The sequence below is a fragment of the Bufo gargarizans genome, chromosome 1 (genome assembly GCF_014858855.1).
Source record: "Bufo gargarizans isolate SCDJY-AF-19 chromosome 1, ASM1485885v1, whole genome shotgun sequence".
Classification (NCBI taxonomy): domain Eukaryota; kingdom Metazoa; phylum Chordata; class Amphibia; order Anura; family Bufonidae; genus Bufo; species Bufo gargarizans.
In genome coordinates this window covers 99,221,625-99,247,539 of record NC_058080.1, presented here as the reverse complement: position 1 = coordinate 99,247,539, position 25,915 = coordinate 99,221,625, and the positions used below count along the sequence as shown (strand labels likewise).

Sequence of the window (25,915 nt, the reverse complement as noted above, 5' to 3'; positions counted from 1 at the left end):
AAGTTTCAGAGCAGAGAATGGAGGGATTGACATGTAGGCAGCCATTTTTCAATTTAGTACAGTTCTTGTAAAAAGATGGATACCAGAGGTGGGAACTGCATCTATCGGACTTTTATGTGCTCCCATGGGACTACACCTTTCGTCAAGCAGAAGCAAAGTTTAACATTTTTAGTAAATATGTTTAACATAAAAGCTCGATTTAAGCAATGTAATTCCCTGATGATACATCCCCTTTAAAGCAGTGTTCCTCAACTCCAATCCCCAGAGCCCACCTGCCGGCCATGTTTTCAAGGTTTCCTTGATATTGAGCAGGTGATATAGTTATTGTCAATGCATCAGGACTTACCACAGGTATTTTATTCTGTGGGATATTCTCAAATCCTGACCGGCAGGTGGCCCTAAAGACTGGAGTTGAGGAACCATGCTTTAAAGTGTGTAGAACCTTGGTTTAAATTAGGACAATTACTCGGTAAGATGCAGTTTACAGTCCTCTTACCTGTGGAAGATTAAATGCATAATTGAGGCCTAAAGCTGCATAAACTTTAATCTTTCATAGCACGACCTATAAAGTTCTCCCTTGATCAAAATGATATAGTGAAACGTAGTAGGGAGCAAAGTCATTCTGTAGATTGGTAGAATTTAAGGAGGAAGGTAAGTAACAAAATGTCTCTTCTTGTACCATTTGCAATAATGATTGAGAGCGCAGTGTGCGCAGGATAGTTTATGCAGTGCAGACATCAGATTGTATTGCAGTAAATTTAGTATATACTGTACGTACGCATTTATCTTTGCATAAAAGAATAGCTGGTTAATTTATAGCTCACAACTTTTGATCTGTGCTGAGAATAAATTGCTAATGAGATGTCTAAATTTATAATTACCCATAACTCTGCCTAGTATTCGTATATACCCGATTAAAATTCAATGTAGATGCATCATTTAAACTATAAACTGAATGGATCTCAGATGAGCAACATTTTTGCCTTAAGCATACAGTGGCTAGTAATTAAACTCGATTAAATTCCTTGTAGATGGAGTGTTGTGTGGAACAGTTGTTAAAGTGCTTAAAATGATCACTTATCAAAAAAGTGCACTAAATACCAGAAACAATTAAAGTAAGACCCATTTCAGAGTCATTATTGATAGGCATCTTGTGCTGATGAAATGAAGTGGGTGCTGAAATGAAGACTTTACTAACAGTGATGAGCGGCAGGGGCAATATTCAAATTTGCGATATTTCGCGAATATTCGCAAATTTGAGAATTCGTGATCTCCAGTCATTATTTTCTGTATTGCAAAAGTTGGCAATCGTAAAATTCGCAATATAAATTCGCAATACTAAATTTTGCGATCAACACTACTCCTAAAGTCAAAGATATTGCAGCCTACTCATTGGCCCACAAGCAAGAAGCAGTGAGGGATCAAGGGTACTGATGAAAAAAAATATCTAGAATATTCGCGATTACGAAGATATAGCACTATATTCTTGATATTCGCGAATTCTCGAAGTGCCAATATTCGCAATAAAAATTCACGATTAGAATATTTGCGATCAACACTATTTACTAACGCATTTGTATCATTGATTGTTTCATTGCAATAGCTATCCTTAACCCCTTAAGGACTCAGCCCTATTTCATCTTAAGGACTTAAGGCCATTTTTTGCAAATCTGACCAGTGTCACTTTAAGTGCTCATAACTTTAAAAAACACTTTTGACTTATCCAGGCCATTCTGAGATTGTTTTTTCGTCACATATTGTACTTCATGACACTGGTAAAATGAAGTAAAAAAAAATAATTTTTTTGCATAAAAAAATACCTAATTTACCAAGTTTCAGTTTCTCTACTTCTGTAATACATAGTAATACTGCAAAAATTGTGATGACTTTACATTCCCCAAATGTCTACTTCATGTTTGAATTATTTTGGGAATGATATTTTATTTTTTGGGGATGTTACAAGGCTTAGAAGTTTAGAAGCAAATCTTGAAATTTTTCAGAAATTTACAAAAACCCAATTTTTAGGGACCACTACAGGTCTGAAGTCACTTTGCGAGGCTTACATAATAGAAACCTCCCAAAAATGATCCCATTCTATAAACTACACCCATCAAGGTATTCAAAACTGATTTTACGAACTTCGTTAACCCTTTAGGTGTTGCACAAGAGTTATTGGCAAATGGGGATGAAATTTGAGAATTTCATTTTTTTGCCAAATTTTCCATTTTAACCCATTTTTTCCACTAACAAAGCAAGGGTTAACAGCCAAACAAGACTGTATCTTTATTGCCCTCACTCTGCCGTTTACAGAAACACCCCATATGTGGCCATAAACTACTGTACGGGCACACAGTAGGGCATAGAGGGAAAGGTGCGCCGTATGGTTTTTGGAAGCCAGATTTTGCTGGACTGGTTTTTTGACACCATGTCCCATTTGAAGCCCCCCTGATGCACCCCTAGAGTAGAAACTCCAAAAAAGTTACCCCATCTAAGAAACTACACCCTCAAGGTATTCAAAACTGATTTTACAAACTTTGTTAACCCTTTAGGTGTTGCACAAGATTTAATGGAAAATAGAGATACAATTTCAAAATTTCACTTTTTTGGCAGATTTTCCATTTTTATATTTTTTTTCCAGTTACAAAGCAAGGGTTAACAGCCAAATAAAACTCATTATTTATGGCCCTGTTTCTGTAGTTTACAGAAACACCCCACATGTGGTCGTAAACTGCTGTACGGGCACACGGCAGGGCGAGGAAGGAAAGGAATACCATACGGTTTTTGGAAGGCAGATTTTGCTGGACTGGTTTTTTTGACACCATGTCCCATTTGAAGCCCCCCTGATGCACCCCTAGAGTAGAAACTCCAAAAAAGTGAGCCCATTTTAGAAACTAAGGGATAGGGTGGCATTTTTGTTGGTACTAGTTTAGGGTACATATGATTTTTGGTTGCTCTATATTACACTTTTTGTGCAGCAAGGTAACAAGAAATAGCTTTTTTGGCACGTTTTTTGTTTTGTTATTTACAACATTCATCTGACAGGTTAGATCATGTGGTAATTTTATAGAGCAGGTTGTCACGGACACGGTGATACCTAATATGTATAAATTTTTTTATTTATGTAAGTTTTATACAATGACTTCATTTTTAAAACCAAAAAAATGTTTTAGTGTCTCCATAGTCTAAGAGCCATAGTTTTTTCAGTTTTTGGGTGATTATCTTAAGTAGGGTCTCATTTTTTGCGGGATGAGATGACGGTTTGATTGGCACTATTTCGGGGTGCATATGACTTTTTTATCGCTTGCTATTACACTTTTTGTGACGTAAGATGACAAAAAATTGCTTTTTTTACACCGTTTTTATTTTTTATTTTTTTACGGTGGTCACCTGAGGGGTTAGGTCATGTGATATTTTTATAGAGCCGGTCGATACGGACGCGGCGATACCTAATATGTATACTTTATTTTTATTTATGTAAGTTTTACACAATGATTTCATTTTTGAAACAAAAAAAATAATGTTTTATTGTTTCCATAGTCTAAGAGCCATAGTTTTTGGGCGATTATCTTGGGTAGGGTATGATTTTTGCGGGATGAGATGACGGTTTGATTGGTGCTATTTTGGCGTACATTCGACTTTTTTGATCACTTTTATTACCTTTTTTGGGAAGTAAGGTGGGCAAAATTTCAATTTTCTCATAGTTTTTATTTTTTAATTTTTATGGCGTTCACCGTGCGGGGAAAGTAACATTACCTTTTTATAGATTAGGTCGTTACGGACGCGGCGATACCTAATATGTGTAGTGTATTTTATTTTTTAAATTTTTATTCAGTTATTTATTATTTTTTCACTTTTTATTTTTATTTTTTTTCCCAGACCCACTTGGTTCTTGAAGATCCAGTGGGTCTGATGTCTGTATAATACAGTACAGTACGCTATATAGTGTATTGTACTGTATTTTACTTACACTTTGTCTGAACAGATCTATGCCTTCAGCACAGATCTGTTCAGCACCATGGACAGCAGGATGCCTGAGAAGGCGTCCTGTTGCCATGGGAACCTTTTCCATCTGCCACAACTTCGCAGATGGGTAAGGGTAAGGACGGGGCTGTCTGGGGGCTCTCTCCCTCTCCATCGGGGGGCTGCAAAGGCACAGCAGCCCCCCGATGGGAGAGTGAGGGAGCTCTCTGACCCTGACAGTTAACCTTTTCCATACAGCGGTCCGTACGGACCGCGGTATGGAAAGGGTTAAACGGCTGACATCTGCAAAGTGTCAGCAATGTGCAGAAACTGCAGAAAGCGCAGCAAACCGCAGGTCTGAATTGACCTGCGGTTTGTGGCGATCGCCGATACGGGGGGGGGGGGGTCACATAACCCCCCTGGCGTTGTGACAGGATGCCGGCTGAATGATTTCAGCCAGCATCCTGTTCGGATTAACCCCCGGGGCGCCGCAAACGCGATTTAAACTTAGGACGTACCGTACGCCCTAAGTCCTTAAGGGGTTAAAAAGAACTTGTCCCCTCCCCTGACATGTCACTTTTAGCAAATGCTTTCATTCCTCATGTAATACTAATTCTGGAGCATCTATTCTTATGAATCTATGTTGTACCATTCATTATTCTAATTGATAGTGGTCTGCAATGAAGGTCCAACTGGGTGTTACAAGTTGTGGGTGTGTCCCCAAACAGTCTGACACTAACCAATTAGTGCTGTCAGACTGTGCAGGGACACACCTCCTACTGAAAACACTCAGCTAAACCTTCACTGTAAACTGTTAGCAGTTCATTCATAACTTATCCAGATAAAGAAAAAAGAAAGTGGAATCTTTTAATAATTCAGTGCACTAAAAACCAAAAGCAATCCAGGTCTACGCATTTCGGATCCTACAGTATAGATCCTTACTCATGGTCATGAGTAAGGATCTATACTGTAGGATCCGAAAAGCGTCATTGTCATGAGTAAGGATCTATACTGTAGGATCTGAAACGCGTAGGTGTCATGGTCTTACCTTCTCACTGTTCTCCTTCGTTTGACATGTGCTGGCGGCCATCTTGGTTTCTGGGTTTCTTGTAGCCTCCCACCCTGCGGCTTCTCCTTCCCACTGGGAGGAGCTGGATGCCTAGCTCATATATATAGGAGGTCTGTGGCTTCAGTTCCTTGCTTGGTCCTCCTGTGTTCACATGCTTCTAAGACTGCTGCTGCTTCTGGTTCCTGATCCTGGCCTCGTCTGACTACCCCGTTGGTTCCTGATCCTGGCTTCGTCTGACTACCCCGTTGGTTCCTGATCCTGGCTTCGTCTGACTACCCTGCTGGTTCCTGATCCAGGCTTCGTCTGACTACCCTTCTAGTTCCTGACCCCTGTCTACGCAAGACCCTGCTTCGGTTTAGCCATCCGCTTGGACTTTTGCTTACAGCTTGATTTGCAATAAAGCCTTCTTATTTCCACTTATCTCTTGTTGTACGTCTGGTTCATGGTTCCATGACATTAGGACCAAGCCATGAATTTTGACGGTACAGTGCCATCCTCGCTACCTACGCTGGTTGCCAGACTTGATCAGCAGGATCACCTGTTGGGTCGGTTCGCTGTGGCGTTGCAAACCCTGCTTGAACGCACGGCTCATTTCGCTTCCGTTGCCGATGGGTCGGTTGTCGCTCCTGGGCCCGCTCCTACTGCCGCTCCGGTTGTTGCGCAAGAGTCTACCCCGACACCTGTTGCTGCGCCTGCGGTGTCTCGGGGTATGACCGGTTCTGCCCCCCTTCCACAGCGCTTTGGGGGAGAGCCAACTCAGTGCCGAGGTTTCCTTAACCAGGTGGGCATTTATTTTGAGTTGCTGCCACATGCCTTTCCTACTGAGAGATCAAAGGTGGGCTTCTTGATCTCGCTGCTCTCGGACAAGGCCTTGGCCTGGGCCAGCCCTTTATGGGAGAACAACAATCCGGTGGTTGCCGAGTTTTCCGGTTTTGTTGCTTCTCTTCGGAAGGTATTCGATGTGCCGGCTCGTGCTACCTCTGCTGCGAAGCTCCTTATGTCCATCAGACAGGGTTCACGATCCGTAGCTGAATACGCCATTGAGTTTCGTACCCTGGCAGCAGAGGTGGGCTGGAATAATGAGGCTCTGGTCGCTGCTTTCTCTCATGGTCTCTCGGATGCCTTGAAGGATGAGGTTGCAGCTAAGGACCTACCAGTGGAGCTTTTGATTGACACCAGACTCAGGGAGAGGCCTTCCTTTAAGGAGAGCCTGCGGAGGTCTTCTAACAGATTGGCGCCTACGTTTGCTGTCCCACCCGTGCCTCCCTCTCCTCCCACGCCTCCTGGGGATGACTTGTCTGGGGGTGAACCCATGCAGCTGGGGTTTGCTCGCCTGTCCGAGGGGGAGAGGGTACTCCGGAGACGCGAGGGCCGATGCATGTACTGTGGTCTCGGTGGGCATTTTCGGTTGGCATGTCCGAACCGTCCGGGAAACGCTCGCACCTGAGATCCTCTCGGGGGCAGATCTTGGGTGGAGTCTCCTCGTCCCCGGTTTCCCGTGTTGACAAACCACTGATCACTGTTGTCCTCTCCTGGGTCGGGGGCTCGGTGACGACCCAGGCGTTGGTGGACTCTGGTGCTGGTGGTTTGTTCATTGATAGTGTGTTCGCTGCCGCCAATTCCATTCCTCTGCAGCCTCGAGGTTCCCCACTGGCTCTTGAGGCGATAGACGGCAGACCCCTTCTGCCGCCACACGTGACTCATGAGACCCTTCCAGTGGGGATAGCCATTGGTGCCGTTCACAGAGAGTCGGTCTGTTTCCAGGTGATTTCGTCTCCACACTACCCGGTGGTCTTGGGGTACCCCTGGCTCCAGAAGCATAATCCGACTTTCGATTGGAGATCGGCCGAGATCCTCTCGTGGTCACCGCAGTGTGGGGCTAGTTGCATCCATGGGCCTGTCAAGTTGCTGTGTACTTCCTCGGACTCTCTGTTGCCTCCTGAATACGAAGAGTACCGGGATGTATTCGATAAGGTGCGCGCGGTTGCCCTACCTCCGCACCGCCCATACGATTGTGCCGTAGAGTTACAATCTGGTGCCGTTCCTCCTCGTGGCAAAGTCTATCCACTGTCGGTAGCGGAGAATGAGGCCATGGAGGAGTACGTGAGGGAGGCGCTTTCACGCGGACACATTCGCAAATCCTCGTCCCCGGCAGGGGCTGGATTTTTCTTTGTGAAAAAGAAGGGCGGTGAGTTGAGGCCTTGCATCGATTACAGGGGTCTCAATCGCATCACGATCAAGAACGCTTACCCGATACCCTTGATTTCCGAGCTGTTCGATCGCCTCAAAGGGGCCACGGTCTTTACCAAACTCGACCTGAGGGCGGCATATAACCTGGTAAGGATCAAGGCGGGCGATGAGTGGAAGACCGCGTTTAACACCAGGACCGGTCATTATGAATCCTTGGTTATGCCCTTTGGGTTGTGCAATGCGCCCGCAGTCTTCCAGGAATTCATCAACGATGTTTTCCGTGACCTGTTGCAGCAGTGTGTGGTGGTCTATTTGGATGACATCTTGGTATATTCTGAATCCATGGAGGCCCACATTATGGATGTCAGACGAGTGTTGCAACGGTTACGAGAGAACAGGCTGTTCGGTAAGCTTGAGAAATGCGAATTTCACCGATCCCAGGTAACCTTCTTAGGTTACATCATTTCTGCTGAGGGGTTCTCCATGGATCCTGAGAAGGTTTCGGCTGTCTTACAGTGGCCCCAGCCCAGTGGTCTCCGTGCCCTGCAGCGCTTTTTGGGCTTCGCCAATTATTATCGGAAGTTCATCAGGGACTTTTCTATGCTAGCCAAGCCTCTCACGGATCTGACCAGGAAGGGCAGTAATTTCCAGGTCTGGCCGCTCGAGGCCATCCGAGCTTTTGAGGCTCTAAAGTCCGCCTTTGTGTCGGCTCCGATTCTGTCGCATCCCAACCCTGGGTTGCCCTTTGTCCTCGAGGTGGACGCGTCTGAGACGGGAGTAGGCGCCCTTCTGTCTCAGCGTAGAACACCAGAGGGTCCTCTGCTTCCCTGTGGGTTTTACTCCCGGAAACTGTCTTCCGCGGAGTGCAACTATCAGATTGGTGACAGGGAGTTATTGGCCATCGTGCAGGCCCTTAAAGAATGGAGGCACTTGCTCGAGGGTTCGGTGGTTCCGGTTCTCATCCTGACGGACCACAAGAATCTGACCTACCTTTCTGAGGCCAAGAGATTGACACCACGTCAGGCCAGATGGGCTCTGTTCTTGTCACGTTTTAATTACGTGGTCTCCTACCTACCCGGTTCCAAGAACATCAGAGCGGATGCCTTATCACGGCAGTACTCCGAGCTGTCCGGGGAGGAGTCGATTCCGACTTCGGTCATACCTCCGAATCAGATCCTGGCCGCCATTCGCACCAGCCTGACCTCTCCCCTGGGTGAGCAGATTTTGGCGGCTCAATCTGGTGCTCCCTCTGGGAGACCCAACGGCAGGTGTTTTGTGCCTGAGGAGTTGCGCACTCGGTTGTTGCGAACCTACCATAACTCCAAGGCCGCGGGGCATCCTGGTAAGAATCAGCTGTCCTGGGCTGTTTCACGTCTGTTCTGGTGGCCTTCTCTACGTTCCGACATCGCCGCATATGTAGCGGCATGCTCCGTTTGTGCCCAGAGTAAGTCCCCTCGGCACCTTCCGTTGGGCCTTTTGCAACCCATAGCCACCGGGGAGCGCCCATGGTCACACCTGGGGATGGATTTCATTGTGGACCTCCCTGCATCCCGAGGCCATACGGTCATTCTCATGATTGTGGATCGGTTTTCCAAAATGTGCCACTGTGTTCCTCTCAAGAAGTTACCCTCTGCACAAGAGTTGGCCACGATTTTCGCCAGGGAGGTCTTCCGGTTGCACGGTTTGCCCAAGGAGATTGTGTCGGATCGGGGGAGTCAGTTTGTGTCCAGGTTCTGGCGCGCCTTTTGCTCCCAGTTGGGGATTCATCTCTCTTTCTCCTCGGCCTACCACCCTCAGTCCAATGGGGCCGCAGAACGATCCAATCAGGCCTTGGAGCAATTCCTTCGTTGCTATGTCTCCGATCACCAAGACAATTGGGTTGACCTCCTGCCTTGGGCTGAGTTTGCCAGGAACACGGCGGTGAACTCTTCCTCTGGGACGTCTCCCTTCATGGCCAATTATGGGTTCCAACCTGCCGTGTTACCGGAGGTATTCTCTCCCCAGGATATTCCGGCTGTGGAGGATCACCTTTCCGTCCTACGTGCTTCTTGGGTACAGATCCAGAGGTCCCTTGAGGTCTCTGCGCAGCGCCAGAGACTCCAGGCTGATCGCAGACGAGCGCCCGCTCCTTCCTACCAGGTCGGAGACCGTGTATGGTTGTCCACCCGCAACCTCAACCTTCGAGTGCCCACTCCCAAGCTGGCGCCTCGCTTTGTTGGTCCCTTCCGAGTGCTTCGCAGGGTAAACCCGGTAGCCTATGCCCTTGCGCTTCCTCCTGGCATGCGGATCTCCAACGTGTTTCATGTCTCCCTGTTGAAGCCATTGGTGTGTAATCGTTTCACTTCCTCGGTTCCTCGGCCCCGTCCGGTCCAAGTGGGCAATCGTGAGGAATATGAGGTGAGCAATATCCTGGACTCACGCCTGGTCCGCGGTCGGTTGCAGTTTTTGGTCCATTGGCGTGGTTATGGTCCAGAGGAGCGTTCCTGGGTTCCCTCCGCAGATGTCCATGCTCCTGCTTTGCTCCGAGCCTTCCACGCACGCTTCCCTCAGAAACCGTTCCTTACTCCGCGGAGGAGGGGCCCTTGAGGGGGAGGTACTGTCATGGTCTTACCTTCTCATTGTTCTCCTTCGTTTGACATGTGCTGGCGGCCATCTTGGTTTCTGGGTTTCTTGTAGCCTCCCACCCTGCGGCTTCTCCTTCCCACTGGGAGGAGCTGGATGCCTAGCTCATATATATAGGAGGTCTGTGGCTTCAGTTCCTTGCTTGGTCCTCCTGTGTTCACATGCTTCTAAGACTGCTGCTGCTTCTGGTTCCTGATCCTGGCCTCGTCTGACTACCCCGTTGGTTCCTGATCCTGGCTTCGTCTGACTACCCCGTTGGTTCCTGATCCTGGCTTCGTCTGACTACCCTGCTGGTTCCTGATCCAGGCTTCGTCTGACTACCCTTCTAGTTCCTGACCCCTGTCTACGCAAGACCCTGCTTCGGTTTAGCCATCCGCTTGGACTTTTGCTTACAGCTTGATTTGCAATAAAGGCTTCTTATTTCCACTTATCTCTTGTTGTACGTCTGGTTCATGGTTCCATGACAGTAGGCCTGAATTGCTTTTGGTTTTTATCTCACTGAATTATTAAAAGATTCGACATTATTTGGAAGCTGGACTTTCTTTTTTCTTTATCTGGATATGTACATTCATGCCTAGGTTCCCGGCGTCGCCCATGCATCCTTGATTGGCCTCAGGTAAGCGCACCACCCTTGCTTTTTTCGATTCATAACTTATAGAAGGAATAACCCCTTAGTGACCAGCGTATTTTGGGCCTTACTGACCAAGCATTTTTCTTCCTTTTTTCATTGTCGCGTTCCAAGAGCTATAACTTTTTTATTTTTCCGTCTGTATAGCTTTATGAGGGCTTGTTTTTTTGCAGGACAAGTTGTCGTTTTTAATGGCCATTTTGGGGTACACATAACTTTCTGATTAACTTTTATGACTCTTTCTGGGAGGGAGATGGGAAAAACAGCAATACTGCCATTGCGTTTTTACATTATAAATTTTATGGTGTTCATTTTTCAGTATAAATAACATAAAATCTTTATTCTCTGGGTCACTACGATTACAGTGATACCAAATACATACCGTTTTTTTCAGTTTTACTCCTTTTTTGCAATAAACCCCCTTTTTTTTAAGAAAATTTTCTTTTGCATTGCCTTTTCCCAAGACCCATAACTGTTTTTTTTTTTATTTATATGGAGTTGTGTGAGGGCTTGCTTTTTGTGAGACAACTTGTATTGGTATCATTTTGGAATAAACTACGCTTTTTGATTGCTTGTTATTACGTTTTTTCGGTGGCAACTAAGAATAAATGAGCAATTCTGTCTTTTAAAAAAATTTTTTTATGGCGTTCACCGTAGAGGATAATTTACATGATATTTATGTAGTCCAGGTCATTACAAACGAGGCAATACCAAACATATGGGGAAGGATTTTTTTTGCAATTTTTTCATTGAAAAGCATATTTTAAATAGTAAAAAAGAGTAATTTTTTTAATGGTAATTTTTTTATTGAATAAATGTTTGCAGCCTGCTGGCAATTATTCAAGGCTGGTTTGGGGCCTACATGAGACCCCAGCCAGCCTTCACACTTATCGGCACCCCGCGATCGCATTTGTGGGGTAAGGATGGGAGACAGAGGGAGTCCGCTCCCTCTGTCAGCACTTTACATGCGGCAGGCACCATTTCCTGTGGCATGTAAAGTGTTAAACAGCCAGTATTGGCACTCTTGCCGGTCCGGGCTGTTAAAGCAGGGCCGTGGCTCTCATGTGAGAGCCGGGGCCCCGCTCGACGCTGCACGGGGGACCCGTGCAGAGCTTAGACTGGGCCGCCATCAAAAAGCGGTGGCCCAGCCTAAGGCGCCTTAGTGACTGCTGTAAAAACACGTATGGGTGGTCACTAAGGGGATAATAAAAGATTGACACAACATAGTTATAACAGATACCTCAGAGTTATTATTACAAGGGGAATGCATGTAGTTACTAAAAGAAACATGTTAGGAGAGGGGACAAGCATCAGAAGATCTTCTTTTCTATAATGAATTATTTGTTGAAGGCTTTGGCAGATGTTATACCTGGTTTACACAAGCATCATGACTTCTGTTCATGACAACTATGATGGACCTGTTTCTTAAATAATCTGGATAAATACCTTTGACTAGCAGGGATTCAGTATTTTTATGGCAAGAATAGCACTAGAGACTGTGCTAATTTTTGTCAAATATGTATTTTATGGACTGCCTGACAGTAAGAGCATAAAGCAAATACAAGGAAAAGGAATGTGTCATCAGAAAATGGCCTATTTAAATCATGTTTTTATGTTAAACATATTTTTGGTGAGGGCCGGATAGGATGCGGGTGCGTCGCGGGAAAATGCACGAATGCAAAGCGTTTTAATGCGTTTTGCACGTGCATGAGAAAAATCGGCATGTTTGGTACCCAGACCCAAACCCGGACTTCTTCACAGAAGTTCAGGTTTGGGTTAGGTGGTGTGTAGATTTTATTATTTTCCCTTATAACATGGTTATAAGGGAAAATAATAGTATTCTTAATACAGAATGCTAAGTAAATTAGGGATGGAGGGGTTGAATAAAAAAATAAATAAACTCAACTTATCCACTTGTTTGCGCTGCCCGGCTTCTCTTCTTTCTTCTTTTTTGATGACCTGGGAGGAAAAGGACCTTTAGTGACGTCACTGCGCTCATCACATGGTCCATCACCATGGTGATGGATGATGTGATGGACCATGTGATGAGCGCAGTGACGTCACCAAAGGTCCTTTTCCTCCCAGGTCATCAAAGAAGAAGAAAGAGGACGAGCCGGGCAGCTCGAACAAGTGGATAAGGTGAGTTTAATTTTTTATTATTTTTTTTTAACCCCTCCATCCTTAATTTACTTAGCATTCTATATTAAGAATGCTATTATTTTCCATTATCACCATTTTATAAGAGAAAATAATAATGATCGGGTCCCCATCCCGATCATCTCCTAGGAACCATGCGTGAAAATCGCACCGCATCCGCACTTGCTTGCGGATGTTTGAGATTTTCACGCAACCCCATTCACTTCTATGGGGCCTGCGTTGAATGAAAAACACACAATATAGAGCATGCTGCGATTTTCACGCAACGCACAAGTGATGCGTGAAAATCACCGCTTATGTGCTCAGCCCCATAGAAATGAATGGGTCCGGATTCAGTGCGGGTGAAATGCGTTCACCGCACGCATTGCACCCGTGCTGAAAACTCACCCGTGTGAAAGAGGCCTAAGGGAGAGCTTTTGAGGCATGCTCTGTGACCTGTGCAGAGGTCAGGAGGGAGCTGGCAGGCTGTGATATCACCTATTGTGAATGTTTATTTCTGTGTTATCTATATAGAGGTATTACTTGTCATTGTAATTCTGCCGGTGATTATAATGATAATAGCTACTGAAAAGTTATCTATACAGAAAAGATAATCATTACCTATTATTAGGCCTAGTGGCCAGTGTGAAAATTGCAGGATTACCAGTATATACTTTTTTTTTAGATCTGGATAATGACATGGAATACAAATCAGCAAAAATTCTAAAATTATGTTTAACATAAAAATTTGACTTTTCTGTTGACACATTCCCTTTAATTCAGGTGGTCTGTTCAGACCCTCCAATTGTACCCATTTTGGTGGTACAGGACTGAAATTTTTCATCTTTTATAGATGGAATAACGATGCATGGCAATTCAGACATTTGGAATGTCACCACTTGAGATGAGCGAATCAAATCCAACAAAGTGGAATTCTATCCGAATTTCAGGATAAATTTTATTCAACGCAAAGCTGAATTTCCTCGTGCTTCATGGTAGCTAACCGATTTAACCTGAACTAATGTAAAAAACAAAAATAATCATACTTACCTCCTCCATCTTATTACTCTCAGATGCCGCGATCATCTATGAACATGGCATCTGAGGAATACAATGATAGGAAGCGGCGCTATCGCTGCTCCCTGTCATTGCACTGGCTACTTATAAAAAAATGCGCTTCGTGACAAAGTAATTAGTCACGAAGCAGATTTTTGGGTACAATTCGGCGAAGCAACCAAAACAAATTTCCCAAAACTTCACTCATCTCTAGTCGCCACCTACATCCTGAAAACAAGGAGCATATTGGGTTTATTCCCTCATATGCTTAGCATCTTAGCACTTGTGTGTATGTGTGGTGGAGGCTTGTACCATTTTCATTTCGAAATGTTGGAGTGTATGACAGTTTGTTGTGAAAAATTATGTGATTCAGCATATTTGAACATACAAATGTAATGAATGACTATTTTTAGATGGGACACGACATGTATAATTATGGTACACATGCTTTAACATTACAATATAATACAGACCGAATCCTTGTAGAGCTCCTCCAATGAGCTGTGCGTCCATCATTGGATCACAGTTGGGGTTTGGAAATATTGTCCCCTGGACCTGCTGATATTTTAAAATATAAAGAATAATTACACAAGAAAACAAGGGAGATTTCACAGTATATAATGAACAAAATACATCTAAAAAAGAATGGTGAACTGTTTCTCTATGGTACATTGGTTAAGCATAGCCCACACAAAATCTAGCTATCGCAGTTGAAACAGATACTATAGCTCTCACACTGGAGACTTTCTCTAGCTCTCCCATTAGTTGACATGGTGTAACAAAGTAGGGAATAGTAGCAAGGAGTAGCCATTAGCAAACTACATTTTCCAAAGAGGTAGGACATCTATAAGGGCATCAAGAAGGCATCTAATTCTCTAGTGGCCATCTTCCATTTCCTGTATTAATTATGCAGGCACTTAAGAAATCAGATTCAATCCTGTGTAACACCTTCATCATGCAACCATTTCCCAGCCAGAGATGACCACGGAGTGGTGAGTGCATGAACAGCTGCTGGGTCTGTAAAGTGGCAGTGCCGTCCAAAACAGGAGGGACATGCCATTTATTTTATGTCTGATGGGGGTCTTATCTGAGGTCTAATGAAGAATGAGGGTCTGATCTGAGTTCTGATGGGGGTCTGATCTAAGGTCTAATAATGAATGGGAATTAGTTTGGGGGTCTGATCTGAGGTCTGATAAGGAATGGGGTCTAATCTGAGGTCTGATGAGGAATGGGTGTCTGATTTTAGGTTTGATGAGGATTGGGGGTTTGATGAACAATTGGGGGTCTAATCTGATAAAAAAAAAAGAAAAAAAACTCAGATAGCATCCAAGAAAGGAGCAAGCTCCTTCTCATACAAAGGCAGACATAACCATGATCTCAGTCTCACAGCAACAGTATATGAAGAGACCTGAGACCACACCCAGCTCCACCTTGCTCACACCTTAACCCCATGCACACCAGAAAGGAAGGGCAACAGCCTAAAAAAGGGAAAGCACCCACGCATGCAATACAACTCATTGCCACCGGCAACCAGCATGTGAGGCAAAAGTGTCACGGCAAACTACCACCAAGCCGTGACAGGTAGTGTGTCAGAAAGAAAAGTTATAGGCCTACTTGAAGAAATGAGTTAACATTGGTCATTCCATTTATAAAACTATAAATATTAAATATAAAAAAGCAGCCACTATCATGAGGAACGGAGAGCTACACTAATGGTATCCTACCTATGCTAACAGGGTATCCTGCCAGAGGTGTCACAATATTGTCTGCTACATAACTCTATAACACCAGGAACCATTTGTAGGAGAGTACCTGGGGTGGTGGTAGACGGGAGGTACGTGCCCCCGGGGGGTCCTGGCCCCGGTGGAGTAAGAGCCGGAAAAGTGCATTTTGCAGCAGTTATGCTGTTAACACAGCGGATCCAGGCCGGCTCTTACTGGGAGCAGGCAGATATACGGGCGGGTGCCTGTCTCCCCACGGTCCAGGCCAGGTTTTGCAGGGAAGGGTTAAAACCCGACCAGCAACAAGGGTGTGGTGCGCAATGTGGAGCTTCTTTGCTCTCTGGAGAGTGAGAAGTGGAGGTGAGCTGGGCTGTGTGCTGAGGCCTGTAAAGGAGTGTGCGGGAACCCGCAGCTGAAGCCAGGAGGGTTCCGTGTTCCGTAGGTAGAAGCCGGACCCAGGGACTTACTTCACCAAGGAGAAAAAAAGGTGACATTACTCCTGGGTTTAAATAGACTTTGCTTTATGTGACGGAAACAGGCCTCAAGTAGCCTGCAGCAGGGACTTGCTGTGTTTGAACTATTATTTTGCTGTTGTGTGTGACCACCCTGCCTATGAACTGCACAATCTTTCACTTGTATGCACCGTGTGAATAAACAAAGCATCGTGTTTTACACCAAGACCGGTCTGTGTTTCCTCTATACTGCACTCGCTACCACTGCCTACCAGAGCGGATCCCCACACATTTATCTACAGATAATTTGGATGCAAATCCCAATTTTGATAGAAAAAATAGAAATTAGGGGCCTAAATGGTAGTGTTAAAGGGGTTACTAGGTTACAACATTGTTTAGTGGATTCATATTATTGCGAAAACCCTTCTGTGTACTCTATATCTTGCAATCGGTTTATTATTAGAATGACAGATGGACGGACAACTATCCATTACTTTACTGATTACTGACCTTTACGCGAAACACTTAGGAGTATAAAAGCCAAAGAAAGGTGTACGTGTAATTTACTAGAATAATGGAAAACATTTTAAAAGTGCAAATAAAAAAGTGCAGTGGAGCATAGCAGTCAATGCGACATTTGCCTCCATTGCGCAAAGTACATTATACCAATCACAGATGATTCCTAACATGCTGAGAAAGGTAACTACAATGTCACATTTACATCTGTATTAATACATTTGCATCTGCATAAATAACCCGCAATGTAACATGGAACACTTATTCCATTACAATGCGCAATGAAATAATTAAAGTGGCATGGCTACAGAATCATTGGAATGCCATCCAAATAGTGACTGCTATGCATGGTACATTCAACTGAGCGAGGGACAGCTTTATGGGCTATGTATGGCGAAGTAAGTGCTCCCTATATCAGTGTTTCCCAACCATTGTGCCTCCAGCTGTTGCAAAACTACAACTCCCAGCATGCCTTGACAGACTTTGGCTGTGCGGGCATGCTGGGAGTTGTAGTTTTGCAACAGCTGGAGGCACACTGGTTGGGAAACACTGCCCTATATAACACTATTTTCTAACATCCTGTGAGTCCAGATTTTAAACTAAAATATATTGTAAAGTTATTCACTTTTCAGTATTGTTTTCACTATCCCCATAATGCTACATCCATACAACCCCTTTAACGTAGAGGTGTACATATGGCCCCAGCTGAACATGTCACATGTGAAAGCTGTAAATGTGTGAGCTCTTAACTTGCAGGGTTTCTGAAGTATAAGATTTTTCCAAACACAAAAAGACCTTGGTTGATGACTCTCCAAAGAACTTTATACATAGGATACATATTATGGGGATCAGCCATAAAACCAATAGCCTACAAAATCCTAAATGGTATGACAATAGATGATATATATATATATATATATATATATACACAGTACAGACCAAAAGTTTGGACACACCTTCTCATTCAAAGAGTTTTCTTTATTTTCATGACTATGAAAATTGTAGATTCACACTGAAGGCATCAAAACTATGAATTAACACATGTGGAATTATATATATAACAAAAAAGTGTGAAACAACTGAAAATATGTCATATTCTAGGTTCTTCAAAGTAGCCACCTTTTGCTTTGATTACTGCTTTGCACACTCTTGGCATTCTCTTGATGAGCTTCAAGAGGTAGTCACCTGAAATGGTTTTCACTTCACAGGTGTGCCCTGTCAGGTTTAATAAGTGGGATTTCTTGCCTTATAAATGGGGTTGGGACCAGGGCCGGACTGGCCATAGGGCAGACCGGGCATTTGCCCGGTGGGCCGGGCCGCCTCAGGGCTCGAGTGGGTGTGCCTAATCACACCCCTGTCTGTCTGTGCTCCGCCTCCTGCCACCCCCGGCCGCACATCTTAATAATCTGTCTGATCAGGGCCGGGCCGCCTCAGGGCTCGAGTGGGTGTGCCGGTATGGCCTAATCACACCCCTCCCTGTGCTCTGCCTCCTGCCAGCCCCGGCTTCACACTCATACTTACTCACTGTGTGAGTCCACCCCCACTGCTCCGCCTCCTGTGCCCGGCCTCTGTGACTCCATCTTCCGGCGGCCGGCAGTGTAACGTCACTCAGACGTCACGCGCCTGCTCCGCCTTCATTAATAAAGAGGGAGGAGCGTGCGACGTGACGTAGTGAGTGACGGCACGTTACGCTACGCGGCCACCTAGTTTGAATGTTGAAGAGCGGGACTGGACTGGAGCCACCACCGCACCAGCCCACCAGCTTCTGCCTGCCCGCCTGCCCCAGTACTAGTGCCCAACTGGCTTTGGTAAGTTAGTGATGATAGTGATAGATTATATTAGATAGTAACTTTATGTAAGTGAGAGAGCTATTGAGCTTGTAAATAAACTTGTGCAAACTGCAAAGTATATGAGTAGTTTGGTTACTAACTACTCATATACTTTGCACAAGTTTATTTACAAGCTCAATAGCTCACTTACATAAGGAACAGACGTCTTACAATAGGGAGGGACACTGTTATGGGGGGGGGGAGATGTGATATGTGGATGATGACACATTTATATAGCACAAGATGCTTGCGCTGCCATATATGTGTGTCATCCACAGATCCCCCCGGCCACCCATAACAGTGTCATCCACAGATGCCCCCCCCCCCCGGTATCTGTGTCAGATTCCATCATTCCACAATCCACACAGATGCCACCATACCAGTGTGTCATCCACAGATGCCCATACCAGTGTGTCATCCACAGATCCCCCATAACAGTGCGTCATCCACAGATGTCCCCATAACAGTGTCATCCACAGAAACAGTGTCATCCACAGATGCCCCATAACAGTGCGTCATCCACAGATGCCCCATAACAGTGCGTCATCCACTGATGCCCATAACAGTGCATCATCCACAGAAACAGTGTCATCCACAGATCCCCCATAACAGTGCGTCATCCACAGATCCCCCATAACAGTGCGTCATCCACAGATGCCCCATAACAGTGCGTCATCCACAGATGCCCCATAACAGTGCGTCATCCACTGATGCCCCATAACAGTGCGTCATCCACCGATGCCCCATAACAGTGCGTCATCCACTGATGCCCATAACAGTGTCATCCACAGATGCCCCCATAACCGTGTGTCATCCACTGATGCCCATAACAGTGCGTCATCCACTGATGCCCATAACAGTGTCATCCACAGATGCCCCCATAACCGTGTGTCATCCACTGATGCCCCCATAACCGTGCGTCATCCACTGATGCCCATAACAGTGTCATCCACAGATGCCCCCATAACAGTGCATCATCCACAGATGCCCATAACAGTGCGTCATCCACAGATCCTCCCATAACAGTGCATCATCCACAGATGTCCATAACAGTGCGTCATCCACTGATGCCCATAACAGTGCGTCATCCACTGATGCCCATAACAGTGCGTCATCCACTGATGCCCATAACAGTGCGTCATCCACTGATGCCCATAACAGTGTGTCATCCACAGATGCCCCCATAACCGTGTGTCATCCACAGATGCCCCCATAACCGTGTGTCATCCACTGATGCCCATAACAGTGTGTCATCCACTGATGCCCATAACAGTGTGTCATCCACTGATGCCCATAACAGTGCGCCTGCGAGGAGAGACAGAAAGGAGGGCAAATAATCAGTGGAAGCAAGCAGAGGACGGCAAAGCAGACAACTTAATAGCTTCTTTTGTAAGTAAATTGTTTTATTATAAATGTAGTAAGTAAATGTAGTGGTGCTATAATGTGGACCCCAGGCCTCTCTGATGTCCTGCAGGCTGGTGCTGTGGCAGCATACGGTTGGTCAGGCAGCAGAAAGGCTCTGGGGCAGTCATTGCGCTCTGGAACTTTTCCCTTCACAGCCACTGCTATCTCTCTCTTGTACAGTGCAGACTCTGCAAGAGGCTTTCAGTTTGCTCTCCGTCCTCATAAAAGTCTATGGGAATCAAAACAGATCCATCTGGTTCCTGTTATGCAAGTCGGAAAACAAAGTCAATTGTGCTTCCGGTTTTGGCTCCACCCCTAGACTGCAAGGGGGTGGGGCCTGTTGGGTGTCATGTGATTAGGCTGCTCAGTCAAAAATGCCCGGGCCTATTTTTTGTCCCAGTCCGGCCCTGGTTGGGACCATCAGTTGCGTTGTGGAGAAGTCAGGTGGATACACAGCTGATAGTCCTACTGAATAGACTGTTAGAATTTGTATTATGGCAAGAAAAAAGCAGCTAAGTAAAGAAAAACGAGTGGCCATCATTACTTTAAGAAATGAAGGTCAGTCAGTCCGAAAAATTGGGAAAACTTTGAAAGTGTCCCCAAGTGCAGTCACAAAAACCATCAATCGCTACAAAGAAACTGTCTCACATGCGGACCGCCCCAGGAAAGGAAGACCAAGAGTCACCTCTGCTGCGGAGGATAAGTTCATCCGAGTCACCAGCCTCAGAAATCGCAGGTTAACAGCAGCTCAGATTAGAGACCAGGTCAATGCCACATAGAGTTCTAGCAGCAGACACATCTCTAGAACAACTGTTAAGAGGAGACTGTGTGAATCAGGCCTTCATGGTAGAATATCTGCTAGGAAACCACTGCTAAGGACAGGCAACAAGCAGAAGAGACTTGTTTGGGCTAAAGAACACAAGGAATGGACATTAGACCAGTGGAAATCTGTGCTTTGGTCTGATGAGTCCAAATTTGAGATCTTTGGTTCCAACCACCGTGTCTTTGTGCGACGCAGAAAAGGTGAACGGATGGACTCTACATGCCTGGTTCCCACCGTGAAGCATGGAAGAGGAGGTGTGATGGTGTGGGGGTGCTTTGCTGGTGACACTGTTGGGGATTTATTCAAAATTGAAGGCATACTGAACCAGCATGGCTACCACAGCATCTTGCAGCGGCATGCTATTCCATCCGGTTTGCATTTAGTTGGACCATCATTTATTTTTCAACAGGACAATGACCCCAAACACACCTCCAGGCTGTGTAAGGGCTATTTGACCATGAAGGAGAGTGATGGGGTGCTGCGCCAGATGACCTGGCCTCCACAGTCACCGGACCTGAACCCAATCAAGATGGTTTGGGGTGAGCTGGACCGCAGAGTGAAGGCAAAAGGGTCAACAAGTGCTAAGCTTCTCTGGGAAATCCTTCAAGACTGTTGGAAGACCATTTCAGGTGACTACCTCTTGAAGCTCATCAAGAGAATGCCAAGAGTGTGCAAAGCAGTAATCAAAGCAAAAGGTGGCTACTTTGAAGAACCTAGAATATGACATATTTTCAGTTGTTTCACACTTTTTTGTTATGTATATAATTCCACATGTGTTAATTCATAGTTTTGATGCCTTCAGTGTGAATCTACAATTTTCATAGTCATGAAAATAAAGAAAACTCTTTGAATGAGAAGGTGTGTCGTAACTTTTGGTCTGTACTGTATATATTATCATAGATATGTTCTGAGTTATGCAGAGATGTCAACGGTAATATAAGCAGTATGCTCAACAATAGAAGCCTACTGCAGACAGCTTAAATTAACATTGCAATATCTTGTCTAAAGCACACTCATATGTACAAGCATCTTGCTGGTCTAGACCCATAAAGTCAAAATCCTGGATAAGAAAGTAATAAACCATAATGGAAGGATACCATGCCCATGATGTCTTCTGATACTGGAATGGATCTAACTCAGAACCCAAGAGGATCCTTCTCCTTGATGTGTCATATTTGATGTATGTTGTACTGATGTTAGTGTGAAGCCATTACAATATGGCGCTGCCACCTAGATGTTTACATAGTTCACATACCAAAGGTTGTAAAATAGTGCAGATGAAGTACTCTGTAAGTCACAAGTTTTTCAGGGGACACGTTTCACTGCAGATGTGGCACTGGTTATGTCACTGTCCGCAGCAGACACCGTCTATTGAAAAAGTACACTGGATGTCACAGATAAATTTTTTCAGCGCACATGTTACACTGCAGATGTGGCACTGGTAATGTCACTGTCAGCAGGACACCGTCTATTGAAAAAGTACACTGTATGTCACAGATAAATGTTTTTGCTATTTCTCATATTTATGTGATTACTGTAAAACCCTTGTAAAAGGAACTGGATTATGAACTTTATATGATGTAATATAAATAAATAACTAATTGCAGACAAAAGAAACTGTGTACTGCAATTCCCTACTTTTTTACTTTGACTTACATGTCCTTGTGGGCACCAGCAGCAATGGTGTGCGGTGCTTCACCTATACAACAGTGAACCAAGTGGCACAATGACCTAGTCTGGAGGTGGTGGCAGCAGCAGCGTCAGGAGAGGGCCACCGAGTTGCACAATGACAGAGTCTGGAGTTGGCAGCAGTATGAGGAGGCCACCCAGTGGCACAATGACCGAGTCTGGAGGTGGCGGCAGCAGCAGGAGAAGGCCACCTAGTGGCACAATGACCGAGTCTGGAGGTGGCGGCAGCAGCAGGAGAAGGCCACCTAGTGGCACAATGACAGAGTATGGAGTTGGCAGCATCAGGAGAAGGCCACCGAGTGGCACAATGACCTAGTCTGGAGTTGGCGGTAGTATGAGGAGGCCACCGAGTGGCACAATGACAGAGTCTGGAGTTGGCAGCAGTATGAGGAGGCCACCCAGTGGCACAATGACCGAGTCTGGAGGTGGCGGCAGCAGCAGGAGAAGGCCACCCAGTGGCACAATGACCGAGTCTGGAGGTGGCGGCAGCAGCAGGAGAAGGCCACCTAGTGGCACAATGACAGAGTATGGAGTTGACAGCATCAGGAGAAGGCCACCGAGTGGCACAATGACCTAGTCTGGAGTTGGCGGTAGTATGAGGAGGCCACCGAGTGGCACAATGACAGAGTCTGAAGGTGGCAGCAGTATGAGGAGGCAACCAAGTGGCACAATGACAGAGTCTGGAGTCGGCAGCAGCAGGATCATCAGGAGGATACCACAGAGTGGCAAGGTGACATAGTGTGGATATAGCAGCAGCAGCATCAGGAGGATACAACAGGGTAACAAGGTGACATAGTGTGGATATGGCAGCAGCAGCATCAGGAGGATACCACAGAGTGGCAAGGTGATATAGTGTGGATATGGCAGCAGCATCAGCATCCCAGATACCACAGAGTGGCAAGGTGACATAGTGTGGATATGGCAGCAGAAGCAACATCAGGAGGATACCACAGGGTAACAAGGTGACATAGTGTGGATATGGCAGCAGCAGCATCAGGATGATACCACAGAGTGCCAAGGTGACATAGTGTGGATATGGCAGCAGCATCAGGACGCCACAGAGTGGCAAGGTGATATAGTGTGGATATGGCAGCAGCATCAGCATCCCAGATACCACAGAATGGCAAGGTGATATAGTGTGGATATGGCAGCAGCATCAGCTTCCCAGATACCACAGAGCGGCAAGGGGACATAGTGTGGATATGGCAGCAGCAGCATCAGGATACCAAAGAGTGGCAAGGTGACATAGTGTGGATATGGAAGCAGCAGCAGCATCAGGAGAATACCACAGAGTTTTCTGTGTTCATCTGAGGGGTTAGTTCATGTGATATTTTTATAGAGCAGGTCCTTACGGACGTGGCAATACCTAGTATGTCTACTTATTTTTATTTATTTAAGTTTTACACAATAATAATATATTTTTTGAAACAAAAAAAATGAATATCATGTTTTAGTGTCTCCATAGTCTAAGAGCCATATTTTTTTTTATTTTTTGGGCGATTGTCTTAGGTAGAGTACCATTTTTGCAGGATGAGATGAAGGTTTGATTGGCACTATTTTGGGGTGCATATGACTATTTGATCACTTGCTATTTACACTTTTTGTGATGTAAGGTGACAAAAAAGGCTTTTTTTACACCGTTTTTATTTATTTTATTTATTAAAATTTTTTTACGGTGTTCATCTGAGGGGTTAGGTCATGTGGTATTTTTATAGAGAAGGTTGTTACGGACACGGCGATACCTAATATGTCAACTTTTTTTTTTTACATTGAACACAATAAAAGCATTTTTCAAACAAAAAAATCATGTTTTAGTGTCTTCATAGTCTGAGAGCCATAGTTTTCTTTTTTTTGGGCAATTGTCTTAGGTAGGGGCTCAAAAATGCACAATATAGAGCTTCCTGTGATTTTCACGCAATGCACCAGTGATGCGTGAAAATCACCGCTCATGTGCACAGCCCCATAGAAATGAATGGGTCCAGATTCAGTGCGGGTGCAATGCGTTCACCTCACGCATTGCACTAGCGTGGAAAACTCGCCCGTGTGAAAGAGGCCTTTAAGAGGCATTCCATTTTGCTTCTTCCTAATACATGTCTATGGGGCAAAATAACGTTTCTGTTTGTTTCCGTTATACATGATGGAAAAACTAGTCCTTTGTTATGCTCTATTAGCCAGTTCCAATTCCCTTGACTAGGCACTGGTGGCAGCCCCTCTCACTAAAATTCCCCCTTAACAGAAAATAATAATCCTTGTTATAGGGACACAATGCTCAGTGTTGAGAATCAGATGCTGTAGATTGCGTTCTGAACTCAGATGCTCTTTACTGGAGTGGCTTCTGATGCTCTGATGACTTGTCAGTGCACGTGCGCTGGGGTTCTCAGGCTATGGTGTGTGGAATATGAGTGAGTGAATGTCATTCGCTCTGTCAGAGACATTGCATTTCGTGCATCCCACCATCGCCAATTAGTGAATGATTTCCTGAATGGCTATGGCGGGATGCTCCCAGTGCGCTGCATGCAGCAGAGTGAATGGCATTGTCTGTAAGTGCCCAGGCGGCTGGGTGCCCTCTTACACTTTAGCTTCTGGAGAAACTGCCTCTCTGCGTGTAGGGTCGTTTGTTTTTTTACTTCATGTCCATCTTGTAGCCTCTGTTGCATCCATATTTCATAGGCCAAAAAGAGGATTTCCAGAGCATCTCCTACTAATGGTCAGTGGAAACCACAGACAGAACTCAAATGCCATAGGATTTAATCAGCATGTTTGGTCCACAAGATGGACCAAAGTCGCACAGAGGAAAAACAAGAATGTATGACTAAATATACCACAATCAGTAGATGTGTGCTGTCCATGGAGAACACGGACAGCACATGTCCGTGATTCACTCACATATGAATAAGCCGTAAGAAAATGGTTGCATTTGCATATGAATGGCCAGCCCTTATGTTCGCGTCAATGAGCCCTAAGGCTGCTTTCTCATTGTTGTTATAGAAGCTCAACAACGAAAATAACTGAAGTGTCTGATCTGGCCCATAACTAAAACTAAGGGCTCATGCACACGACCATTGGGTGTTTTGCGGTCTGCAGCCATGTGCATTCCGCATTTTGCAGAATGGAATGGCCAGCACATAGTGTGAAAGCATGACCACCACTGATGGATTGCAGGGTGGTTGTAACCATGGAAATGAGCAGTATATAATGAGATGAAAAATGAATCAAGCCAGCGAAGGAAGCAATACGGATAATCACAATACCTTAGTAAGTGCCTTGTATTAACTTTCTCTACATAATAAATGCAATTTACTGAAGTGACACAACCTCTAATGGTGTTTTGTGAATGCCTAACCTATTTATTAGAAGAAAGTATGTATCCCCCTGTAATTTCAATTACTTTGTGAAGCTGTATGGGAAGAAAGCATTGTTAAAAAAAAACGAAAAACATCACAATGAAAAATGTCTGTATGTGCTGTGTTTAATATTTCTCATAGACTTCTATGTAACATCTGTAGCTGGCCTAAAAACTGCAAAGAAATCCAGGAAAGAAATTCACCAAAGATATCAATCTACCGAAAAATTGCCATAAAAGAACCTACAGTATGTGTGACGCCAGCCTAACACCTGTTTTAAAACCAAAGAAAAGATGCATGTCTACAGTCAGGGATGTCAGTGAAAGCAAGACTTGAAAATAAAGGACGAAATGCAGAAATCAGCCAACAACGTGCGCCTAAGGCCTGGGTACAGAAATACTGTACAACTTTAAAATCCTTTAGCTCGTTCTGCATCTGCACATATGTGTTCATAGATTCAGGTTTGGTTCACATCA

General features: G+C 45.0%; 1 protein-coding gene across 1 annotated transcript in view; it reads right to left on the bottom strand.

Annotated features, from left to right (window-relative positions):
- The window catches only part of ANXA10 (annexin A10), a 147,804-nt gene that overhangs the window by 83,247 nt on the left and 38,642 nt on the right, over positions 1 to 25,915 (bottom strand). The window contains exon 2 of the mRNA XM_044276203.1: positions 14,135 to 14,216. Within this exon, the coding sequence (XP_044132138.1) occupies positions 14,135 to 14,216 (82 nt within the window). The remainder of the gene's footprint in view (positions 1 to 14,134; positions 14,217 to 25,915) is intronic.